Here is a 25,721-nt window from a genome sequence, read left to right on the forward strand (position 1 = left end):
AGGCCAGTCAATCTCACCTCTGTGCCTGGCAAGATCATGGAGCAGATCCTCCTGGAAATTATGCTAAGGCACATTGAAAAAATAAAGGGGTGAATGGTTACAGCCAGCATGGCTTCACTAAGGGCAGACTGGGCCTGACAAATCTGGTGGCCTTCTACAGTGGGGTTACAGCATTGGTGGACAGGAGAAGAGCAACTGACATCATCTACCTGGACTTTTGCAAAGCATCTGACACCATCCTCCATGATATCCTTGTCTCTAAATTGGAGAGACATTGATTTGAGGGATGGACCACTTGGTGGGTAAGGAATTGGCTGGATGATCACACTCAAAGAGTTGTGGTCAACAGCTCAACATCCAAGTGGAGATCAGTAATGAGTGGTGTTCCTCAGGGGTCGGTATTGGGACCGGCGCTGTTTAACGTCTTTGTCAGTGACACGGGCAGTGGGATCGAGTGCACCCTCAGCAAGTTTGTTGACGACACCAAGCTGTGTGGTACAGTCAACATGCTGGAGGGAAGGGATGCCATCCAGAGGGACCAGGACAGGCTTTAGAGGTGGGCCTGGGCAAACCTCACGATGTTCAACAAGGCCCCTCCAGTGCAAGGTCCTGCATCTGGGCTGAGGCAACCCTAAACACAAATATAAACTGGGAAGAGAACGGATTGAGTACAGCCTTAAAAGAAGGAGCTGGGAGTGTTGGTTGATGAGATGCTCAACATGAGCTTCCAATGTGCACTTGCAGCCCAGAAAGCAAACCATATCCTTGGGCTGCATCCATTAGGACACGACGACACTGTGACCCACTGATTTCCTAAGGGTATAGCTGTATATAACTTGCACATTCTAAAAATCCTTATTCACAGGAAATCCTACATCATCAGCGCTCAGGCAGACCACACACCTCCCCAGGAGGCTTCACAAGTGCAGAAGTGGCTCCCAAACCCGGAACTGGCTTCTTCACCTCAGCTGCTCCCTTGGCTGCCCATCCTTGCTTGGGCCCCCAGCAGTTCCCACACATCCAAACTCCTACACTTTGAGCAAGCCCCACACCTCAGTGGAAACAGATCTGAGAGAATGGAGGGCGCTCGCAGAAGGGAAACTGCTTGCACAACTGGTTGCAAAGTTACATAAATGTGTCCTTGGAAAATCGTCCCTTCCTCACACGCTCTTCTCGGTACCCAGGGGAAAACAGCTGCGATACCACAGAGAGCTAAGATTTACTCCAAAAGGCCAGGCGTGTTTATTCACCATAGCATGTTTTCAGGGTCTTCTTTCCTTCTGTAATTATTAATCCTTTCACAAATAGCTGGGGGTGAGCTGCTGCCCGGCCAAAGGTTGCCCCTTGGCAAGGAGTGGAAGCCCGAGCGGTGCTGTGAGTCTCCTCCCTCCACCCCGGCCACCAGCACCTGGAGGCTGCACCTTTCAGGGGGCACAGGGGACTCCCTGCTCGCAGGGGAACCTCCCGCTCTCCGGCGAGCTCCGGTCCCTCGCCAGGACGCCCGCCGCGCTCCCTGCTTCACCCTTCAGCCGCAGCCGCGGGGCCAGGAGCGCTCGGGGCCTCGACGCGAGGTGCAGGTCCGGCCAGACAGACGGCAGCTCACCTCCAGCCTGCGCCGCTGCCAGCTCCTCTCGCACCACATGGCCACTTCTGGAAAAGTAAGGACACTCGCTGCCTTTCTCCCTTTCCCCCTTCCCGTGGAGATGCTCCGGGAATGGCTCAGCGTGCACACGTGTGCTGCGCACCACCATTGCCCTGACTCCCCCAACCCCCCCAAACCTCTCGGCACCGCGCAAGCCTCGGCTTTCATTCAGCTGCAGCTTGCCAGGACCCGAGCGAGGTTCTGGGCTCTGCTTCTCTTCTGCCCCTCAGCTCAGGGCTGAAAACACTGAACCAGGAAAGCACCCTCCTGCTCAACCCCACCCGGCACTCCTGCTTTAAGGGCATACAAAGCTCTCTGGTGGGGGAATAGCCAGCCACACTCGGCCCCTGCCTCCTGTAGCACTGAGCGGCTTCCTAGACTTGACGGCCTGTGCCTGACGTGGCTCCAAATCCTGCAGCAGCATCTCTCACAAGAGCCACGGCCCTCTCCTCATCTGCTTGCGACAGACTGGCGCAGGGGGGAGACTGTAGGATCCCCAAAAAATAACAGGCTGCTGCACTGGCCATGGAAGGAGACAGGCCAGGGCAGGACTAGCGTCTGGTACTTCCCCGGGGCTGCGCCTACCAACAGCCAGCCAGCTCCTGGGAACAAGACAACATTCCCTGTCGTCGGCCCTGGGGTAGTGCAGCCTTTCGGCCACTCACCTCCGGCACTCAGCCCTGCTCCCAGCACAACTAACCCCTTCCCAGCTGCAGGCAGCCCTGCTCCCAGCACAGCTCCTGCCCAGCTGCAGGCAGCCCTTCCCGGATGCGCACTTCTGCAAAAACGCTGGCCGAGCCCCAGAGTGAAGGGTCGCTTTATCTCTGTAGCTCTGATTTCACACCAGGCCCACGCCTATTGAGTGTCGCTTGGCTTTGCATGCAGTGGGGCACCGCCGTGTTCCTGCTCTCCCACCGCCCCCAGCAAGTCCCCAGGGAGCGCCCAGGGCAGTTGTCGAGCTCTGGCGGCACGTGTGTCAGCGTGCTGCCTGGCACCGCTTTACGCGCTCGTCCGACAACCTTCCCCGCCCCAAGCCGAAGGCAAAGCTTCCCAGCAGCCTAACTCCCCTCTCCTTCCAGGTTATCCGATGCAGAGCTGCTGTTGCCTGGGCAGTGGGCAAACCACTCTCTCTCGAGGAGGTGGAGGTTGCACCTCCAAAGGCGCGTGAAGTCCGTGTCAAGGTAAAAGCAAGGACTGCCAAGCACGAATGCTAGCTGCAGTTTCTTTTAGGGAAAAGACTGATAATCTGATTAAATGCAAACCATTTTGGAACGTGACAACTCGTAGGTAAAGGCACAGACCTATGCACAGCAGTGCTCTGGAAAGGTGGACTGCTCACACCTGGCAGTAGCTGTCTGATGCCCTACCTGTCACAAACATCTCCCCAGCTTTTGGCACTGATGCTATTCAGGTCAACAGAAAAGGACAGTCTTCACTGGATTATCAAATTCAGTATCAAAACAGTGCAAAGGGCAGCAGTTTGTTCTCTCCTGCTAAGTTACACCACGCTATTTCAGACGCAGCCACTCAGGACCGCCCATTCCCAGAAACCGGAGAGCCAGACAAATGCCACCAACTAATCCCCAGCCCCTGCAGCGCAGTGCAGAGGAAAGCCAAGCAAAGCCTTCAGCATGAGCAGAAGGGCTTGTTCCTGGCGTGGGCACAGGCGTATCAGCATGAGGCAGCAGCACCAACCATGGTGACACCCATAGAAATTACATCTACCTGCTGCCTTCAAAAAAGACCAGGCTCCCTCTATAGCTCACCTGCTCTTTCCCCTCCAAACAGATAGTGGCCACAGGGATTTGTCGCACAGATGACCACGTTCTGGGAGGTGACTTTACTGATATAGATTTCCCAATCATCCCTGGCCATGAAGGAGCTGGGATTGTGGAGAGCATTGGAGAAGGAGTGACCTCTGTGAAACCAGGTAACCAGCTCACACCCAGGACTCAGCTCTCGAAGCCCATGGGGCTGCCCAGAGCTCTGAAATAGCCCCCAGAAGCCTGCAGCCATGACTGGCTGCACACCAGTAGCACTGAACCACCACACACACTTCCCTCATCTGTCCCCCAAAGTGCCCGAGTCGGGCTCTCAACATTTCCTGCGGGCAGAGAAAGCAGAGGGTTCATGCCAGGCTGCTGCCATCAGGCGCCGTGACGGGCAGCACCCTCCGGGCTGCCGAGCGAGAGGCACCTAACGCTGGCTCTGCTTTGTTCCAGGAGACAAAGTCATCCTCTTTGGCCTTCCTCAGTGCGGGGAATGCTGCTTCTGCAAGAATCCTGACTCCAACTACTGCCTGAAGTCACAGTGAGTTTGCTTCCCCTTCCCCGTTACCCACACAGGCTCGGCTGTCAGCAGTTCTGCCACACACGTGAGTGCTTTGTGTGATGAGCGACACGTGCACGTGCTCCCAACAGCCTCTCCGTGTCGCAGTGCCTGCTGCCCGACAAGACCAGCAGGTTCACGTGCCGAGGGAAACAGATCCACCACTTCCTCTGGATCAGCACCTTTGCAGAGTACACTGTTGTGCCGGAGTTCACCCTTGCCAAGGTAGATGCTGCTGCCCCTCTGGACAAAGTCTGCTTGCTGGGCTGCGGTTTCTCCACAGGCTACGGGGCTGCCATCAACACCGCCAAGGTTGGTATTCAGCCGTGTCAAGAATAAGCACCCCGCAGCCGCCTCCGCACCCGCAGAAATGCTCTGCCACAGAAACCTCCTCCTCCCGCGGGAGGCTGACCCGACCCCATGTCGTGCAGGTAAAACCGGGCTCCACCTGCGCCGTCTTCGGCCTCGGAGGAGTTGGCCTCTCCGTTGTCATGGGCTGCAAGGCGGCCGGGGCTTCTCGCATCATCGCCGTTGATATCAACAAGGAGAAATTTGCCAGGGCCAAGGAGCTGGGAGCCACCGAGTGCATCAGCCCTCGGGACTTCAAGAAGCCTGTTCAGGAGGTGCTCACCGAGATGACCGGGTACGGCGTGGACTACTCCTTTGAGGTCATCGGGACAGCTGATACCGCGGTATGTGGTCTTTTATCACACGTGCTCCTTCCCAGATCATTCACAGCATCCTATCAGGGCAAATTTCACCACAGCTCAAGCTTTCTTGCCTGATGCCAGCGCTTCTGGGCTTGTCTTTGCCCAGAAGGGCAATCTTCTGGCTTGGGGAGAAAATAATGTAGGAGTCTCAAAACAGGATGGTGCTTTCATAGTCTGTTACAGAAAAGAGAGTCGGTTTTTAGATAGCAGTGAGTGGCAGACAACTGAAATTTCTCTCAGGTGTGTCTAATTCACTCGCCTGTCCCATCAGGCTGCTGCCCTGGCCTCTTGCAATATGAACACTGGTGTCTGCGTGGTGGTTGGAGTATTACCTTCTGGTTCAGTGGTTCCCATCGATCCTTTGCTTCTGCTAAGTGGCCGTACCTGTAAAGGGACTCTGCTTGGAGGTATGAAAGTAAGGGAAAGATTTTAGACATTTCAGTCTTGTCCTTCCACAGTAATTCCCAAACCGTCTGTAGAACAGTTACCCTCTAAGGGCAAATATCTATCTATCTATCTATCTATCTATCTATCTATATATACACAAATAATAATAAATAAAATAAATAATAATAAATAAAAACAAATTATATATATATATATACAAATAATCATATATAAAAACATACATATATACAAAGAACCCCTCCCTTGACAATTCCTTTTCCCAAGTCACAATGTACTCAGCGGTAGGGCAGAAGAAACTTTCCCTCATAGTTGTTATCCAGGAGCCCCTTGGTCACTGTGAATGTTTTGAGCTTGGAAAGACTCACAAACTCTCTTTGAGTTGTTGTTGCTAAAAGGTCAGCAAAGCCTGGTGGAGATGCTGAACTCCTTGTCTGCTCCTGCATTCATCTCAGAGCACTCTTGACAGACTTTGGCACCAGACAACGCCACCATCGTTCCCTCTCAACAGCATTTCTCCAGTCACTCACTGCGGGTGCTTTCTCCCCCTTCTCTAGGCTGGAAGATGAGAGATGCCATCCCCAAACTAGTCTCCAGCTATCTGGAGAAGAAATTTAACTCTGACTTGCTGATCACGCACACGCTGCCGATCGCTAAAATCAACGAGGGCTTTGAATTGTTACGCGCGGGCAAAAGGTGAGGATCTGACTCGCAGGAGCGAGGCCTCTGTCTGGCAGGGCAGCGCTCCAGGCACTCCGGGAGGCAGCGCCCGGCTCGCTGCCCTCACCCAGCGCCCAAGCATTGCCAGCAGGCAGGGCCCTGATCCGGGCGGTGGGAGGCCCTGCTGTAAGACGGAGGGAAGAGGCTGCCCTGGGCACAGGGACTGCTCCTCCCCGGGGTTCAGCTCAGCAGAGACCCTGCAGCCCCGGCACACCCCCTCAGACCCCACACCTCGCTGCGGCGTTCGAAAGCACGGGGCAGGCAAAGCAGAGTGAGGAGGAAGGGGCGTCCGTGGGGACCTCGCAGCAACCGCAGAAGGGGGGAAGACTGTGCCTTCAGACTGACGCACAGGAGCTGCGGGGCGGGACGGGGTGCCTTAGGCTTTCCCTTCAGCACCCTCGCTGAGTTCAGAAGAGGCTGGGTGAGAGCTGAGGTGGCCGGTCCCAGCTGCACCTGCCTGCCCCTCTGCCTGCTCCTGAGCACTGCGGCAGCACCTCCCTTAACTGCTCCCTTCTTCCCCCTTCCAGCGTCCGCACCGTCCTGCTCTTCTGAGGGACGCGGCCGAGGGAGGACGAGCGCGGTCAGCAGCCCAGCAGGCCCTCGTGGCGCAGGCCCTGCTCTCCCACCGCCTCCCTGCGCGGGGCACAAGGAGATGAGCACGAGGACCTCGACGGCTCTGGTGCTGCTGCCTGTGCTCTCACGCCCTGCGAGAGCTGCAACGCCACCTCTCCCGAGGAAACACGTGCACAAATAACAGCTTTCTTCAGACGCTCCCACGCAGTGCTGTGAACAGCAGGGGCCCCAGGGGGCAGGAGGAGCTCTGCCTTGCACCCCAGGCCCCGCCATCTCACCCCTCTTCTCTGCACTGGGCAACTTCCTTTGCCCCCTCCCCTGCTGATGCCTCCGAGCTGTAAACATCTTGCATGCAGACACAGCGAGCACCTTGCATGCTGATGCATGAAATGCCTTGCACGCTCACGCACCACATGCCTTGCACGCTGACATAGCAAATGCCTTGCAGACTGACACGCCAAAATGCCTTGCATGCTGATGCACCACATGCCTTGCACGCTGACGCACAAACCAGCTTACTTAACATCTTGCAAGTTTGTTAAAAACTGCTGTGGGGGAGATAAAATAAGTAAATAAAGAGTATCAAAGTAATTAAATCACTTGAAAACAGAGCTCGGATTATTCTTGAGAGACCACGTAGATTAGCTCTTTTTCCCAGTGCAGCATCAATTTTCTGGATCATTGCTGAGAGAGAACTTGTGCTTAAAGGCCTCCAAGTGATGATCTATTCCATCATCATTTCAAAGTGCAACATACTGTTAAAGTATAACGTCCTTGGAGAGAGCACGGCTCTTGCTCAACCTCATAGCCACTTTTTATGGCCCCAAAGACCATTATTACGTCCCTCTCCCTTACCCCCATGAAGCACTTCCTTGCGTCCCGACAACTGCATCCCTGTTTCCACAGCCAAACCACATAGCAGGGGGTTGCCAACTCTTGCTCACTTTGTCATCCACTACTTCTTGCGGGCAGTTTTCTGCATCCTGCACTGATCATTACACTTGCACACCTAGAATTTCGCAATTACTGCTATTGAATTGCATCCCAATTCTTTAAAAGCATCTCCTTCCGTGTGCTCGGAAGTCTCTTGTTATCTGCATATTTAATGAGTGTACTCCAATCCGACATGGAAGTCACTCAGTAAGAGATATTAACTAGGCTCAGACGACAACAGAACCTTGACAGACACCATTCAACATACCCTGTGAATCAGACTAGCAGATACCAAATAACTAATCTCTCAGTAAGGCTTACCACCAATAATTTCCCCAAGTGGCCAGAATCGTAGCATGGGGAGCATATACAGAATCCTGACACAAATGCTCTTCAAGATGTACTTCAGGATGCAGATTCTGGCACAGGGGGACACTTGGGTTACCTGGCATCACATGAGGCCATCAATCAGGCTGATGGTAATCTCCCTTCACATTTTTTAAAGCCCTACCACAAAGCAACCTCATGTTTGGTTGATCTTTTGCCAGTGTGCAAGTTTTAGCTTGGGGTTTAAGTTATACACATCTCTCATCAGACCACATTTCTACCAATCAATAAAAATTATAACGATTCTAATATTTCCTTATTAATACTTCCATAACTGGACCTGTATTGGATGGGAAACTTTTAACATTAGAAAGATCAAAATGGTCAGAGATGACTGCACATGCTCTTACACATCTGCAAGTAGAAGCGCCATGTTTTTACTTCAGTATATATGCAAACAACAAAAAGTTCTGCCCAATTCTCTTATTCTGAAATGAATAAGACAAATAGTAAATCCACAAGATCTCCTTAAGACAGCAAAGTTCTCTCCTGCCTTGTGAATCACCCATTCCTAACTCCCTCAGTGTCCTGATATGTACCACGCATTTCTTACCACTTCAAAATTTGGCACGTGAAAATAAACTCAACTATGAGCTGTGACAAACAAAAATGGCTTCTGACCATTACTTCTGTTCCCGGTCCGCTGCTTATGGGCTGTACTGCTCTGAACTTCAACTAGGAAAGTCTGGGTCTAGCCTGAGAAACACGTACTCCTAAATAATTACACCACTAACCTGCAAAGCAGCAATCTTTTGCTGTGGGAATTATCTCACTATGTGGACAGAATTTTTATTCTTTGATAGCCTCACAAGACTATACATTATACCTGGTTCAAAATCAGCTGAAGACAAAGAGCTGTAATTCCATCCAGCATTTTGTAAGCGTTCAATTAACTGCTGACCTTACTGAATGACTGTGCTATGCTTGCAAGTTATACCACACTGTTGTCAAATTTCAGCACCGTTTGTGTGCCTTTTTAGATCAACACAGCTTGTAAGATGTTTCCAAACTAATAGTCTTTAGTCTGAGTGAGTTTTCTGTGACATCCTTCAAGTTAACAAACTCATCTTCAAAAAAGAATGGAGTATTGGTTTGTAGTCACCAGAGCGATACATCCAAACCAAGAAACAAGCAGTTCAAAATAAATATTGCACGGGCATTTGTGTAAGAACAGCAAAATTGTGTCAGCACAACTTCAATGTTCAGTTGCACAGAGCCTGCCTGCAAGACAATTTATGCACATTTTCTCTTGTAACTACCATAGGTCTCAAACACTCAGTCTTGACTCCAAAATAAATAATAAATAATAAAAAAAAATAGACATATTAGCCACCTCTGACAAAGAAACTTGACAAACGTGCACCAACTCCACTAGAGACTGTACGCAACAACTTTAGGGAGAGGAATCATAGAATCTTGGAATCAGAGAGTGGTCTGTGTTGGAAGGAACCTTAAAGACCATCCCATTCCAACCCCCTGCAATGAGCAGGGACACCTTCCACTAGAAAACCTTATTCAACGCCACATCCAACCTGACCTTAAGCACTTCCGGGGATGGGGCTTCTCTGGGCAACCTGTTCCACTGCCTCACCACCAACGGAAGTGTTTAAGGCCAGGTGTGAGGGCGCTTGAAAGTCCATGAGAAGGCTCACCAGGCATGGCTGCAGAATGGGCAGATGCCATATCCAGGGATAGTGGCAGAGGAGTGGCAGGGAAGGCTCTGAGGCAAGCCATAGTCAAGGGTGGCAGTAACAGGGGCTTTTTAAAGGGGGCACCATCACCTCTGGCAGTGATCCATCCAATACACCTGAACGTGCCATGGCACAACCATGTGGAACATATGGAGCCAACCACACTGGTATGTGAGGAGTATGAAAGTGGTGCCCTGGATTGGAGAAGAATTGGATCACTGAGAAATGCAAGGGGGATTGTGCGATTTTTGCTGCTACTGTTTGCATTTTTCTCCAAAGCAAGCCACAGTGACTTCCAGTACAATTTCCACTGTGGACTCTGGGAACAGTCCCACTGCCATTCAGTCGGTGTGTTCCCTGCCTGCTCTGCAGGGCACGTATGCTGAAGGACATCTGTAGCCACATGGAAGCTCTGGCGCAAGCACACTTTGGAGTCAAGACTGAGTGTTTGAGACCTATGGTAGTTACAAGAGAAAATGTGCATAAATTGTCTTGCAGGCAGGCTCTGTGCAACTGAACATTGAAGTTGTGCTGACACAATTTTGCTGTTCTTACACAAATGCCCGTGCAATATTTATTTTGAACTGCTTGTTTCTTGGTTTGGATGTATCGCTCTGGTGACTACAAACCAATACTCCATTCTTTTTTGAAGATGAGTTTGTTAACTTGAAGGATGTCACAGAAAACTCACTCAGACTAAAGACTATTAGTTTGGAAACATCTTACAAGCTGTGTTGATCTAAAAAGGCACACAAACGGTGCTGAAATTTGACAACAGTGTGGTATAACTTGCAAGCATAGCACAGTCATTCAGTAAGGTCAGCAGTTAATTGAACGCTTACAAAATGCTGGATGGAATTACAGCTCTTTGTCTTCAGCTGATTTTGAACCAGGTATAATGTATAGTCTTGTGAGGCTATCAAAGAATAAAAATTCTGTCCACATAGTGAGATAATTCCCACAGCAAAAGATTGCTGCTTTGCAGGTTAGTGGTGTAATTATTTAGGAGTACGTGTTTCTCAGGCTAGACCCAGACTTTCCTAGTTGAAGTTCAGAGCAGTACAGCCCATAAGCAGCGGACCGGGAACAGAAGTAATGGTCAGAAGCCATTTTTGTTTGTCACAGCTCATAGTTGAGTTTATTTTCACGTGCCAAATTTTGAAGTGGTAAGAAATGCGTGGTACATATCAGGACACTGAGGGAGTTAGGAATGGGTGATTCACAAGGCAGGAGAGAACTTTGCTGTCTTAAGGAGATCTTGTGGATTTACTATTTGTCTTATTCATTTCAGAATAAGAGAATTGGGCAGAACTTTTTGTTGTTTGCATATATACTGAAGTAAAAACATGGCGCTTCTACTTGCAGATGTGTAAGAGCATGTGCAGTCATCTCTGACCATTTTGATCTTTCTAATGTTAAAAGTTTCCCATCCAATACAGGTCCAGTTATGGAAGTATTAATAAGGAAATATTAGAATCGTTATAATTTTTATTGATTGGTAGAAATGTGGTCTGATGAGAGATGTGTATAACTTAAACCCCAAGCTAAAACTTGCACACTGGCAAAAGATCAACCAAACATGAGGTTGCTTTGTGGTAGGGCTTTAAAAAATGTGAAGGGAGATTACCATCAGCCTGATTGATGGCCTCATGTGATGCCAGGTAACCCAAGTGTCCCCCTGTGCCAGAATCTGCATCCTGAAGTACATCTTGAAGAGCATTTGTGTCAGGATTCTGTATATGCTCCCCATGCTACGATTCTGGCCACTTGGGGAAATTATTGGTGGTAAGCCTTACTGAGAGATTAGTTATTTGGTATCTGCTAGTCTGATTCACAGGGTATGTTGAATGGTGTCTGTCAAGGTTCTGTTGTCGTCTGAGCCTAGTTAATATCTCTTACTGAGTGACTTCCATGTCGGATTGGAGTACACTCATTAAATATGCAGATAACAAGAGACTTCCGAGCACACGGAAGGAGATGCTTTTAAAGAATTGGGATGCAATTCAATAGCAGTAATTGCGAAATTCTAGGTGTGCAAGTGTAATGATCAGTGCAGGATGCAGAAAACTGCCCGCAAGAAGTAGTGGATGACAAAGTGAGCAAGAGTTGGCAACCCCCTGCTATGTGGTTTGGCTGTGGAAACAGGGATGCAGTTGTCGGGACGCAAGGAAGTGCTTCATGGGGGTAAGGGAGAGGGACGTAATAATGGTCTTTGGGGCCATAAAAAGTGGCTATGAGGTTGAGCAAGAGCCGTGCTCTCTCCAAGGACGTTATACTTTAACAGTATGTTGCACTTTGAAATGATGATGGAATAGATCATCACTTGGAGGCCTTTAAGCACAAGTTCTCTCTCAGCAATGATCCAGAAAATTGATGCTGCACTGGGAAAAAGAGCTAATCTACGTGGTCTCTCAAGAATAATCCGAGCTCTGTTTTCAAGTGATTTAATTACTTTGATACTCTTTATTTACTTATTTTATCTCCCCCACAGCAGTTTTTAACAAACTTGCAAGATGTTAAGTAAGCTGGTTTGTGCGTCAGCGTGCAAGGCATGTGGTGCATCAGCATGCAAGGCATTTTGGCGTGTCAGTCTGCAAGGCATTTGCTATGTCAGCGTGCAAGGCATGTGGTGCGTGAGCGTGCAAGGCATTTCATGCATCAGCATGCAAGGTGCTCGCTGTGTCTGCATGCAAGATGTTTACAGCTCGGAGGCATCAGCAGGGGAGGGGGCAAAGGAAGTTGCCCAGTGCAGAGAAGAGGGGTGAGATGGCGGGGCCTGGGGTGCAAGGCAGAGCTCCTCCTGCCCCCTGGGGCCCCTGCTGTTCACAGCACTGCGTGGGAGCGTCTGAAGAAAGCTGTTATTTGTGCACGTGTTTCCTCGGGAGAGGTGGCGTTGCAGCTCTCGCAGGGCGTGAGAGCACAGGCAGCAGCACCAGAGCCGTCGAGGTCCTCGTGCTCATCTCCTTGTGCCCCGCGCAGGGAGGCGGTGGGAGAGCAGGGCCTGCGCCACGAGGGCCTGCTGGGCTGCTGACCGCGCTCGTCCTCCCTCGGCCGCGTCCCTCAGAAGAGCAGGACGGTGCGGACGCTGGAAGGGGGAAGAAGGGAGCAGTTAAGGGAGGTGCTGCCGCAGTGCTCAGGAGCAGGCAGAGGGGCAGGCAGGTGCAGCTGGGACCGGCCACCTCAGCTCTCACCCAGCCTCTTCTGAACTCAGCGAGGGTGCTGAAGGGAAAGCCTAAGGCACCCCGTCCCGCCCCGCAGCTCCTGTGCGTCAGTCTGAAGGCACAGTCTTCCCCCCTTCTGCGGTTGCTGCGAGGTCCCCACGGACGCCCCTTCCTCCTCACTCTGCTTTGCCTGCCCCGTGCTTTCGAACGCCGCAGCGAGGTGTGGGGTCTGAGGGGGTGTGCCGGGGCTGCAGGGTCTCTGCTGAGCTGAACCCCGGGGAGGAGCAGTCCCTGTGCCCAGGGCAGCCTCTTCCCTCCGTCTTACAGCAGGGCCTCCCACCGCCCGGATCAGGGCCCTGCCTGCTGGCAATGCTTGGGCGCTGGGTGAGGGCAGCGAGCCGGGCGCTGCCTCCCGGAGTGCCTGGAGCGCTGCCCTGCCAGACAGAGGCCTCGCTCCTGCGAGTCAGATCCTCACCTTTTGCCCGCGCGTAACAATTCAAAGCCCTCGTTGATTTTAGCGATCGGCAGCGTGTGCGTGATCAGCAAGTCAGAGTTAAATTTCTTCTCCAGATAGCTGGAGACTAGTTTGGGGATGGCATCTCTCATCTTCCAGCCTAGAGAAGGGGGAGAAAGCACCCGCAGTGAGTGACTGGAGAAATGCTGTTGAGAGGGAACGATGGTGGCGTTGTCTGGTGCCAAAGTCTGTCAAGAGTGCTCTGAGATGAATGCAGGAGCAGACAAGGAGTTCAGCATCTCCACCAGGCTTTGCTGACCTTTTAGCAACAACAACTCAAAGAGAGTTTGTGAGTCTTTCCAAGCTCAAAACATTCACAGTGACCAAGGGGCTCCTGGATAACAACTATGAGGGAAAGTTTCTTCTGCCCTACCGCTGAGTACATTGTGACTTGGGAAAAGGAATTGTCAAGGGAGGGGTTCTTTGTATATATGTATGTTTTTATATATGATTATTTGTATATATATATATATAATTTGTTTTTATTTATTATTATTTATTTTATTTATTATTATTTGTGTATATATAGATAGATAGATAGATAGATAGATAGATAGATAGATATTTGCCCTTAGAGGGTAACTGTTCTACAGACGGTTTGGGAATTACTGTGGAAGGACAAGACTGAAATGTCTAAAATCTTTCCCTTACTTTCATACCTCCAAGCAGAGTCCCTTTACAGGTACGGCCACTTAGCAGAAGCAAAGGATCGATGGGAACCACTGAACCAGAAGGTAATACTCCAACCACCACGCAGACACCAGTGTTCATATTGCAAGAGGCCAGGGCAGCAGCCTGATGGGACAGGCGAGTGAATTAGACACACCTGAGAGAAATTTCAGTTGTCTGCCACTCACTGCTATCTAAAAACCGACTCTCTTTTCTGTAACAGACTATGAAAGCACCATCCTGTTTTGAGACTCCTACATTATTTTCTCCCCAAGCCAGAAGATTGCCCTTCTGGGCAAAGACAAGCCCAGAAGCGCTGGCATCAGGCAAGAAAGCTTGAGCTGTGGTGAAATTTGCCCTGATAGGATGCTGTGAATGATCTGGGAAGGAGCACGTGTGATAAAAGACCACATACCGCGGTATCAGCTGTCCCGATGACCTCAAAGGAGTAGTCCACGCCGTACCCGGTCATCTCGGTGAGCACCTCCTGAACAGGCTTCTTGAAGTCCCGAGGGCTGATGCACTCGGTGGCTCCCAGCTCCTTGGCCCTGGCAAATTTCTCCTTGTTGATATCAACGGCGATGATGCGAGAAGCCCCGGCCGCCTTGCAGCCCATGACAACGGAGAGGCCAACTCCTCCGAGGCCGAAGACGGCGCAGGTGGAGCCCGGTTTTACCTGCACGACATGGGGTCGGGTCAGCCTCCCGCGGGAGGAGGAGGTTTCTGTGGCAGAGCATTTCTGCGGGTGCGGAGGCGGCTGCGGGGTGCTTATTCTTGACACGGCTGAATACCAACCTTGGCGGTGTTGATGGCAGCCCCGTAGCCTGTGGAGAAACCGCAGCCCAGCAAGCAGACTTTGTCCAGAGGGGCAGCAGCATCTACCTTGGCAAGGGTGAACTCCGGCACAACAGTGTACTCTGCAAAGGTGCTGATCCAGAGGAAGTGGTGGATCTGTTTCCCTCGGCACGTGAACCTGCTGGTCTTGTCGGGCAGCAGGCACTGCGACACGGAGAGGCTGTTGGGAGCACGTGCACGTGTCGCTCATCACACAAAGCACTCACGTGTGTGGCAGAACTGCTGACAGCCGAGCCTGTGTGGGTAACGGGGAAGGGGAAGCAAACTCACTGTGACTTCAGGCAGTAGTTGGAGTCAGGATTCTTGCAGAAGCAGCATTCCCCGCACTGAGGAAGGCCAAAGAGGATGACTTTGTCTCCTGGAACAAAGCAGAGCCAGCGTTAGGTGCCTCTCGCTCGGCAGCCCGGAGGGTGCTGCCCGTCACGGCGCCTGATGGCAGCAGCCTGGCATGAACCCTCTGCTTTCTCTGCCCGCAGGAAATGTTGAGAGCCCGACTCGGGCACTTTGGGGGACAGATGAGGGAAGTGTGTGTGGTGGTTCAGTGCTACTGGTGTGCAGCCAGTCATGGCTGCAGGCTTCTGGGGGCTATTTCAGAGCTCTGGGCAGCCCCATGGGCTTCGAGAGCTGAGTCCTGGGTGTGAGCTGGTTACCTGGTTTCACAGAGGTCACTCCTTCTCCAATGCTCTCCACAATCCCAGCTCCTTCATGGCCAGGGATGATTGGGAAATCTATATCAGTAAAGTCACCTCCCAGAACGTGGTCATCTGTGCGACAAATCCCTGTGGCCACTATCTGTTTGGAGGGGAAAGAGCAGGTGAGCTATAGAGGGAGCCTGGTCTTTTTTGAAGGCAGCAGGTAGATGTAATTTCTATGGGTGTCACCATGGTTGGTGCTGCTGCCTCATGCTGATACGCCTGTGCCCACGCCAGGAACAAGCCCTTCTGCTCATGCTGAAGGCTTTGCTTGGCTTTCCTCTGCACTGCGCTGCAGGGGCTGGGGATTAGTTGGTGGCATTTGTCTGGCTCTCCGGTTTCTGGGAATGGGCGGTCCTGAGTGGCTGCGTCTGAAATAGCGTGGTGTAACTTAGCAGGAGAGAACAAACTGCTGCCCTTTGCACTGTTTTGATACTGAATTTGATAATCCAGTGAAGACTGTCCTTTTCTGTTGACCTGAATAGCATCAGTGCCAAAAGCTGGGGAGATGTTTGTGACAGGTAGGGCATCAGACAGCTACTGCCAGGTGTGAGCAGTCCACCTTTCCAGAGCACTGCTGTGCATAGGTCTGTGCCTTTACCTACGAGTTGTCACGTTCCAAAATGGTTTGCATTTAATCAGATTATCAGTCTTTTCCCTAAAAGAAACTGCAGCTAGCATTCGTGCTTGGCAGTCCTTGCTTTTACCTTGACACGGACTTCACGCGCCTTTGGAGGTGCAACCTCCACCTCCTCGAGAGAGAGTGGTTTGCCCACTGCCCAGGCAACAGCAGCTCTGCATCGGATAACCTGGAAGGAGAGGGGAGTTAGGCTGCTGGGAAGCTTTGCCTTCGGCTTGGGGCGGGGAAGGTTGTCGGACGAGCGCGTAAAGCGGTGCCAGGCAGCACGCTGACACACGTGCCGCCAGAGCTCGACAACTGCCCTGGGCGCTCCCTGGGGACTTGCTGGGGGCGGTGGGAGAGCAGGAACACGGCGGTGCCCCACTGCATGCAAAGCCAAGCGACACTCAATAGGCGTGGGCCTGGTGTGAAATCAGAGCTACAGAGATAAAGCGACCCTTCACTCTGGGGCTCGGCCAGCGTTTTTGCAGAAGTGCGCATCCGGGAAGGGCTGCCTGCAGCTGGGCAGGAGCTGTGCTGGGAGCAGGGCTGCCTGCAGCTGGGAAGGGGTTAGTTGTGCTGGGAGCAGGGCTGAGTGCCGGAGGTGAGTGGCCGAAAGGCTGCACTACCCCAGGGCCGACGACAGGGAATGTTGTCTTGTTCCCAGGAGCTGGCTGGCTGTTGGTAGGCGCAGCCCCGGGGAAGTACCAGACGCTAGTCCTGCCCTGGCCTGTCTCCTTCCATGGCCAGTGCAGCAGCCTGTTATTTTTTGGGGATCCTACAGTCTCCCCCCTGCGCCAGTCTGTCGCAAGCAGATGAGGAGAGGGCCGTGGCTCTTGTGAGAGATGCTGCTGCAGGATTTGGAGCCACGTCAGGCACAGGCCGTCAAGTCTAGGAAGCCGCTCAGTGCTACAGGAGGCAGGGGCCGAGTGTGGCTGGCTATTCCCCCACCAGAGAGCTTTGTATGCCCTTAAAGCAGGAGTGCCGGGTGGGGTTGAGCAGGAGGGTGCTTTCCTGGTTCAGTGTTTTCAGCCCTGAGCTGAGGGGCAGAAGAGAAGCAGAGCCCAGAACCTCGCTCGGGTCCTGGCAAGCTGCAGCTGAATGAAAGCCGAGGCTTGCGCGGTGCCGAGAGGTTTGGGGGGGTTGGGGGAGTCAGGGCAATGGTGGTGCGCAGCACACGTGTGCACGCTGAGCCATTCCCGGAGCATCTCCACGGGAAGGGGGAAAGGGAGAAAGGCAGCGAGTGTCCTTACTTTTCCAGAAGTGGCCATGTGGTGCGAGAGGAGCTGGCAGCGGCGCAGGCTGGAGGTGAGCTGCCGTCTGTCTGGCCGGACCTGCACCTCGCGTCGAGGCCCCGAGCGCTCCTGGCCCCGCGGCTGCGGCTGAAGGGTGAAGCAGGGAGCGCGGCGGGCGTCCTGGCGAGGGACCGGAGCTCGCCGGAGAGCGGGAGGTTCCCCTGCGAGCAGGGAGTCCCCTGTGCCCCCTGAAAGGTGCAGCCTCCAGGTGCTGGTGGCCGGGGTGGAGGGAGGAGACTCACAGCACCGCTCGGGCTTCCACTCCTTGCCAAGGGGCAACCTTTGGCCGGGCAGCAGCTCACCCCCAGCTATTTGTGAAAGGATTAATAATTACAGAAGGAAAGAAGACCCTGAAAACATGCTATGGTGAATAAACACGCCTGGCCTTTTGGAGTAAATCTTAGCTCTCTGTGGTATCGCAGCTGTTTTCCCCTGGGTACCGAGAAGAGCGTGTGAGGAAGGGACGATTTTCCAAGGACACATTTATGTAACTTTGCAACCAGTTGTGCAAGCAGTTTCCCTTCTGCGAGCGCCCTCCATTCTCTCAGATCTGTTTCCACTGAGGTGTGGGGCTTGCTCAAAGTGTAGGAGTTTGGATGTGTGGGAACTGCTGGGGGCCCAAGCAAGGATGGGCAGCCAAGGGAGCAGCTGAGGTGAAGAAGCCAGTTCCGGGTTTGGGAGCCACTTCTGCACTTGTGAAGCCTCCTGGGGAGGTGTGTGGTCTGCCTGAGCGCTGATGATGTAGGATTTCCTGTGAATAAGGATTTTTAGAATGTGCAAGTTATATACAGCTATACCCTTAGGAAATCAGTGGGTCACAGTGTCGTCGTGTCCTAATGGATGCAGCCCAAGGATATGGTTTGCTTTCTGGGCTGCAAGTGCACATTGGAAGCTCATGTTGAGCATCTCATCAACCAACACTCCCAGCTCCTTCTTTTAAGGCTGTACTCAATCCGTTCTCTTCCCAGTTTATATTTGTGTTTAGGGTTGCCTCAGCCCAGATGCAGGACCTTGCACTGGAGGGGCCTTGTTGAACATCGTGAGGTTTGCCCAGGCCCACCTCTAAAGCCTGTCCTGGTCCCTCTGGATGGCATCCCTTCCCTCCAGCATGTTGACTGTACCACACAGCTTGGTGTCGTCAACAAACTTGCTGAGGGTGCACTCGATCCCACTGCCCGTGTCACTGACAAAGACGTTAAACAGCGCCGGTCCCAATACCGACCCCTGAGGAACACCACTCATTACTGATCTCCACTTGGATGTTGAGCTGTTGACCACAACTCTTTGAGTGTGATCATCCAGCCAATTCCTTACCCACCAAGTGGTCCATCCCTCAAATCAATGTCTCTCCAATTTAGAGACAAGGATATCATGGAGGATGGTGTCAGATGCTTTGCAAAAGTCCAGGTAGATGATGTCAGTTGCTCTTCTCCTATCCACCAATGCTGTAACCCCACTGTAGAAGGCCACCAGATTTGTCAGGCCCAGTCTGCCCTTAGTGAAGCCATGCTGGCTGTAACCATTCACCCCTTTATTTTTTCAATGTGCCTTAGCATAATTTCCAGGAGGATCTGCTCCATGATCTTGCCAGGCACAGAGGTGAGATTGACTGGCCTGTAGCTCCCCAGGTCTTCCTTTTCTCCCTTTTTAAACATGGAGGTTATGTTTCCCCTCTTCCAGTCAGTGAGAACGTCACCAGACCGCCATGACTTCTCAGATATGACGGATAGTGCCTTATCAATCACATCCACCAGTTCCCACAGGACCTGTGGATGTATCTCATCAGGTTCCATGGACTTGTGTACGTTTAGGTTTCTTAGCTGGTCTCAAACCTGATCTTCTCCTACAGGGTGTGGTTGAACATTCTTCCACTTCCTGCCTTTGCCTTCTGGTGCCCAGGCTATGTGGCTAGAGCTCTTGCCAGTGAAGACTGAGGCAAAAAAAGCCATTGAGTACCTCAGCCTTCTCCATATCCTGGGTGACCAGGTGACCAGGTGTCTCGTTTCCTTCTGGAGAGCACCCACAGTTTTCCTTTTCTTTTTTTCCTTCCTTTTATCACCTATAGATGGACCTCTAGAAGCTTCTTGTTACTCTTGTTGTCCCTGGCCAAATTTACTTCTAACAGGGCTTTGGCTTTCATTCTGTGATCCTGTGAACAGACTCTGAAGAAACTCCAAGGAGAACGTGGATGGGGCTGACTCCTTTTACAGTTTCAACGCAGAACAGCTCCAAAAAGCTTGGGCCTGCCAAAGCACTGCTCTTTTTTGGCTTGGTTTGCTTATGGTTTAAAAAGACTGCCTCGTTTGATCAAAAAGTCTGACATTCAGCATCCAGGTTCCACCTCCATGTAATGGAAGCGGCCTCTTCATGAAGGTACTAGTTTCAAGTGGCTCTTCCAAAACCCTCACGGCAGTCAGTGGCATTTGCTGCTCTCCCCTCATCCCACAAGGCCACTTATGTATCTCCATCAAGCATAATTCATGTCGATCTCAGCACAGGTTGACCATAGTAAAGCTGTTCTGGGTATTCCCAGATGTCATTGTGTCCTTTGTGTACCTCAAAGGCATCTTTGGGCCGGTGTCTTAGGCAGACAAGAGTTTCTCCCTGGAAATCGGTCTGAAGGCTCTCATTCAGAAGCTGCTTGGGAGACTTCAAGACAGATGGGAGGGCTCTTCCTCCAAAGGAGGAAGCAAGAAGCCACACAAGTGGTGAGAAGGTTTCTTAGCCCTAGAGAAGAGAGTAAGGGTGGACCTCAGAGTTTCCCATCTTTCTTCCCCCCACTCTAGTCCCCGAACACCTCAGTGGCCCTCCAACAGACTCCCTGAGTTGTGCTGGCACAGCAGCCTAGACAAGGCAAGTCCCTCTGCTCCCCTCTCCCACTGGGCTCACGGCACAAGAGATGGCACCTCCTCACGCTCCAGGGGCAGGGGTAGGTGCTGTGGACGGCAAGGAGGGGCTTGCACACCAACTGAATACCAGCAAGGCTTTGATTGACTGCTGGCAGACCTGGTGCAGGCTGGCCGTACCACCCTTACCCACATGTGGGATATCTGCATGATTTGCCCCATCCAAGCTCCTGTCAAGCATGGGGGGCTGTGCCACTTGCTGGGAAATGTGGCAGTAACAGGTTGGGGTTAACGGAGGACCACTGCCCTTTCCGAAATGTTGTTGCCACCATCTTGTTGCACAGGAACGCCAGGCATGGGATGAGGAGGGGGCTGGAGGCCAGGGCACACGAGGGGAGGCAGAGGGCAGTCACAGTGCCCAAGGGGCAGCCCGTCTCTCTGGCAAGCAAAATGGCCCGGGAGAGACACCCCCAGGAAAGGGGCCCCCAGCCCCCCTGACCATCCTCCTCCTTGCACACGAGGGCCTCTTTCAGGCCGCAGAAGCCCCCTCCCAACACGGCCATGTTGGGTCTGGGGCGTGGCGCGCCATCACGGCGGCCATCACAGAAGCCTCCTGATGTCACAGTGGCATCTGCGCCCCCCCACTTTGTTCTGAGGCCTATAAAAGCCCCTGCGCCTGGCCCACCACTCGCTGATCTCCCAAGATCTCTAGCGACTGCCAACGATGGTTGGACTTAAGAGGTCTTGGGGTGACAGCTGCCCACCTCTTTGTGGGTCCAAGTGGTTCATGGAACCAGAGAGGAAGTGCAGGCGGAGGAGCGCCAGCGGAGACGGAGCGGCCATGGCGGTTGGTGTGGCGCCCATGGAGGCGGATCCACCCGTGGAGGAGGAAGAGCTGATGGAGGTGGATCCACCGCCAGCCCATCTGATGTGGCACAACACCATCGTGCCAGGGCTCCCACCAGCGAGACCATACCATCGTCATCGCAGAACCGCCCAGACCGCTCCGTACTCCCGGCCCTGCCTCTGCCTCCGCAAGTAGGGGGAAGAGGCCATCCCTTAACCATCACGCAGGATTGCCTGCACGATGGCCTCTTCTCCCACCCCCTGTTCCCCCTCTTCCCGTCCCCCCTCCCCACCTCTCCTGTAGAGGTGTCACCTCTTCTGCACGGAGTCCCAAGCGCTGGGCAAGAGCGCACTCGGCTTCCTCTGGGCTGCTGCACCAGGCGACAGGAGAAGGCCTCCGAAGGCCACGCCTGGCATGGGGTGTCTCGGTCTGAGGACAAGAAGGCTGCCAAGAGGTGCTTGAAGATGAACCCGCGCCCCGCATGGCGGTGCACAGAGAACAGCAGCAGATCCCTCGAAACAGGCATGCAGACAGCTGTTCCTCTGAAGAAGCAGAAGCCTTCAGGCCTGCCAGGAAGAAGCGTGGGAGTGCAGCGTAAAGACCCTTCAAGGCGCTTGGTTACCAGCTCTTCCCAGGAAGGGGGAACAAACTGATAAAATAATCATAATAAAAATAATAAATAAATACATTACAACAACAACTACAAAAACAATAATAAAAACCAGTAAATCCGCTTTTCTCTCTGATTTTTGGTGTCATTTTTGCGACTGCACTTGGACTCCGGGATCCCTTTCTGATCTCCCCCACACAGGAAAGATACTGATGGGTGTGGAGTGGGCCCAGCCCAGGGCACATGAGGGAGTGAGGGGCCGGGACACACGGCATACAAGAGCAGGCTGAGGGAACTCCTTTGGTCAGCACGAAGGAGAGAAGGCTCAGGGGTGGACCTGACAGCTGCCTGCAGCTGCCTGCTGGAAGGGAGTAGAGAAGATGAAGCCTGCGTCTTCTCTGAGGGGCTCTGTGGCAGAAACGTGAGCAGCACCAGGCCCACACTTGCAGGTGGAGACAGCCCAGGCAGCAAAAAGGAAACGATTGTCCCCACAGGGGTGCTCAGACAGCTCCGGTGTCCAGAAAGGCTGCAGAGTCTCTGTCCTGGTGGGTAGCTGACCTTGACTGCACAAGGCTTCCACTAGACCACAGTTCCCAAAGCCCCGTCCAAACTGGCCTTAAGCACTTCCAGGACGAGGCATCCTCTAGAGGATGGTGAAGATTTGTGCTCCTTCTCCAATCGCTTTGTCAATGCCCCCTTCCCTAGAGAGGGATCCCAGCTGCCTGGCTTCCCTGCCATCTAATACCGGGCTATTGGCTCCACTGTCCCAGCACCGGAGCAGCCAGGCGACAAGGTGCTCACCTGGACAATGACTGAAATCTTTCTGCATATCTTGTAGCTCATCCTGGGATAGGCATTGGGTAGCTATGAATGCTTTTATGATATCTTCCTCTTTGTCTTCCTGTTCCTCTGATGGCCCAGCCACTTTGTAGTAGCCTGCCTGGTTTTCTTCTTCCTCCCCAGTCTGAGTAGGAGTTCCTCCGCTTTCTAAAATACCTGACTTTTTCATCCATTGTTTCATCTTGGATACAAGGCAACTGACACTGGCACAGTTTGGTTCCCTGGCCCAGCTTTGGGGCCTGTCACAGGGACTGGAATGGCTGCAGGGCCCGTTGCAGGGGTTGGACTGCTGTTTCTTAGCTTTGCAAAGGCAGAACCTGTCTATTTCATTGGATCCAGCAAGGGGAAGTGCAAAGTCCTGCACCTGGGCAGGAGCAACCCCAGGCACCAGGACATGCTGGGAGTTGTCCAGCTACAAAGCAGCTTTTTAGGAAAAGACTTCAGGATCCCAGTGGACACCATAGCTGTGCTGACAGCATGTGCCATTGCAGCAAAGGCAGCTAATGGTATCCAGGGCTGTATTAGGCAAAGTGTTGCCAAAGGGCTGAAGGAGGTGATCATTCCCCTTTACTCAGCACTGTTGAGGCCACAGCTGCAGTGCCATGTCCAGTTTTGGTCTGCACAGTAGAGGAGTGATGTGGAGCTAATGGAGAGAGTTCAGCAGTGGGCTACGAGGAAGACTGAGGGACTGAAACATCTCTCCTGTGAGGAAAGGCTGAGAGAGCTGGGGCTGTCCAGGCTGGAGAAAAAAAGGCTCTGGGAGGATCTTCCCAAAGGGCACTCATTGATGTATTCGAGAACTGCCCAAAGGGGGATCCAGGAAACTACAGGCCTGTCAGTCTGAGCTCGGTGCCAAGGAAGCTCATGGAGCTTGTTATCTCAAGTGCCATCTCGCAGCACTTGGAGGACAACCAGGTGATCAGGCCCAGTCATCATGGCTTTATCAAAGGCAGGTCCTGCTTTACAGCCTGATCTCCTTCTACAACAAGGTGATGCGCTCAGTGGATGGGGAAAAGGCTGTGGCTGTGGCCTACCTAGACTTCACTAAGGCTTTTGACACCATTTCCCTCAGCATTCTGCTGAAGAAGCTGGCAGCTCAAGGCCTGGGCAGTTGTATGCTTTCTTGGATTAAAAACTGGCTGTGTGGCCAGGCCTAAGGAGTTGTGGTGAATGGAGTTAAATCCAGCTGGAGGCCGGTCACTAGTGGTGTCCCCCACGGCTCAGTGTTGGGGCCACTTCTCTTCAATATCCTTATCATTCATCTCAGCAAGGGGATCAAGTGCACCCTCAGTAAGTTTCCAGAGTGCTACTCTGCAAGTTAGGCGTGAGTGTTGATCAGCTCGAGGTAGGAGGGCTCTGCAGAGGGATCTGGGTAGGCTGGGCCATCATACACTTAGTACCTTTTGACCTTTTTTGTGCAACTCTTATCCCAGTCAACAGCCCTTTGAGCTTCTGGAAACCCCTCAGTACGGTCAGCAATTACACAGCACATCATGAACACACAAATGAGTTATTAAAGGTTAACAAATCCCATCTTGCTGCCAGTTTACAGTCATGTTTGCACACAGAACTCACTTTGCCCTGCTGTAAAAGTCACCTTTAATTCTCTTCATTACTTTTTAAGTATAAAACATTAAGGCTACAGGTAATTAAGATGACACCACAAGAACTCATTACGTTTTAATTGAGCTTCAGCAGTCCGCTTCCTAGAAAACACTACAAGTTCCTCCCAATAAACTTTGATGAAACAAAATTTGATTGCTACAAAAGTCTGCCTTGAGTCAATTATAACTTGCACTTTACCAGTTATTTTGTACTCTTCACGTGAAAAATTAAGCGCTGCAGAGTACTGGTATTATAGCAGTGCCACCTGGCGGTTACCTCCTACCACTTTCTCTGTGTGCTGCTGATCGACTTTTCCTGGCCAGGCAGGAAGCCCTGGATTTCCACGAGGACCACCATTTGCCTGCAGCAGACGTCCGTGGCTCAGGCTCGCCCCGGGCACGGGCACTAACAAAGGACTAACAACGACATTTATATGAATGTATCAGAAGAAGACGCTGTCAAGTATGAGCAAGGAATTATCAGCATAACCCTTCCCCTATTTTTATCCTTCTTATTTCTCTTGAATGGTATATGCATCAATATACTAGAATCAACCCATAAAAGAACCATCCTTTGTGGTTTATTTTATTTTTATTTTTATTTTTTTTGAAATCAAAGAGCTAAAAATATTAACCATGAACATCCCCAAATGACTCATTTTCGTTCCTAAAATACTAAAAATCATTCACTATCCCAGCTTCTTGCATCTCTACTGAAAAAAATTTCATGATTATTTTAAACATTTCAGTATTTAAATACACTACATTAGCATGGACCTTTGATTTGAGAAGTTATTTTACTTTGGCATGCTTTAGTATTATACTTCACTATAGTGAAATTACTCTTCTAAACATTTTCCTTTCCAATCAACCATTTTTTTTTGAAGTATTGGATAATGTTTTAAATTTATATTTGTATTTACGAAAGCAGAATTTTATAATTCACTCGGGACTATCCAAAGAAATATCAACCAGCTTTGAGTATTTCACATGAAAAGAATTTTTTTTTATTTTTTAAATATTTCCATTTTCCAAGCAGCTACGACTTGCAGAAAACGGACTCCACAATCAGTAAGATTGTAAAGTAGGTATGTTTATTCAGCGCTGCGCAGCACGGGAGGTAGTCCCACGAAAGTCGTGCGCACCTGACGTGGCAACTTGCCATAGTTATATGCAGCAAAGAGTTACATATGCATGAAGTTCCACAATACACCTATACATATTCATAACCTGTCCCGCTTCATATTAAAATTAGTTCCAAGGAGTCATTTCCATAAACTCCTCCCATCTGCGCTTGGGCAGTGTCTCCTGGTTGTGGTCGTTGGGGTTCGTGGGGATGAAGGTTGATGACTCTTCCTCGTCACCGCTAGTTGACCTCTTGTCTTTCTGCAGACTCAGTTGCTCCTTGGCTCTTGTCCATCCGCAGGACCAGTTTCTACCAGTTTCTTAAGACAGGCTCACACTTTTATTAGGAGACTGACCTTGGTAAGGGGCCCATGGCTTCTTGCTTTAGTTAATTTGTACAATGCACCATAGTTAGCAAAGACACTAAGTAGCATCCTAGCTTAATGCTGTCAGCGCTCTATCTCTACTTGATAAGATTCTCCTAACTCCCTCTCTCAGCTATAGATGTATTTTACAGAAATAAATTGTTGCTTTGAAGAACAATAGGAGCTTCTAATTCTTTTGAATGCTACAAAAGTATCTTCCAGTACTTCATAGGAGAAGGTAGGAGAGCCTAAATCAGAATTCAGAAGGCTGGTTTGGAGAGCAATGCCCC

The 25,721-nt window shown here is 51.6% G+C and overlaps 2 protein-coding genes across 2 annotated transcripts; one reads left to right on the forward strand and one right to left on the reverse strand.

Annotated features, from left to right (window-relative positions):
• The first annotated feature begins 207 nt into the window (after positions 1-207).
• Positions 208-6,996, forward strand: LOC121069769 (alcohol dehydrogenase 1-like). The gene is made up of 9 exons (XM_040556217.1): positions 208-1,658; positions 2,722-2,823; positions 3,431-3,572; positions 3,865-3,952; positions 4,063-4,282; positions 4,402-4,662; positions 4,952-5,087; positions 5,643-5,781; positions 6,333-6,996. Exons 1-9 carry the CDS (start codon positions 1,641-1,643, stop codon positions 6,355-6,357), a joined length of 1,131 nt encoding a protein of 376 aa, XP_040412151.1. The 5' UTR covers positions 208-1,640; the 3' UTR covers positions 6,358-6,996.
• Positions 6,997-11,810: 4,814 nt separating this feature from the next.
• Positions 11,811-18,641, reverse strand: LOC121069766 (alcohol dehydrogenase 1-like). Its single transcript, XM_040556215.1, has 9 exons — positions 17,153-18,641; positions 15,988-16,089; positions 15,239-15,380; positions 14,859-14,946; positions 14,529-14,748; positions 14,149-14,409; positions 13,724-13,859; positions 13,026-13,164; positions 11,811-12,474 (listed from the first exon to the last, which is right to left on the reverse strand). The coding sequence occupies exons 1-9, from the start codon at positions 17,168-17,170 to the stop codon at positions 12,450-12,452; spliced, it is 1,131 nt and encodes a 376-aa protein (XP_040412149.1). The 5' UTR covers positions 17,171-18,641; the 3' UTR covers positions 11,811-12,449.
• Positions 18,642-25,721: the final 7,080 nt, after the last annotated feature.

Source organism: Cygnus olor, chromosome 4, assembly GCF_009769625.2.
Source record: "Cygnus olor isolate bCygOlo1 chromosome 4, bCygOlo1.pri.v2, whole genome shotgun sequence".
Lineage (NCBI taxonomy): Eukaryota > Metazoa > Chordata > Aves > Anseriformes > Anatidae > Cygnus > Cygnus olor.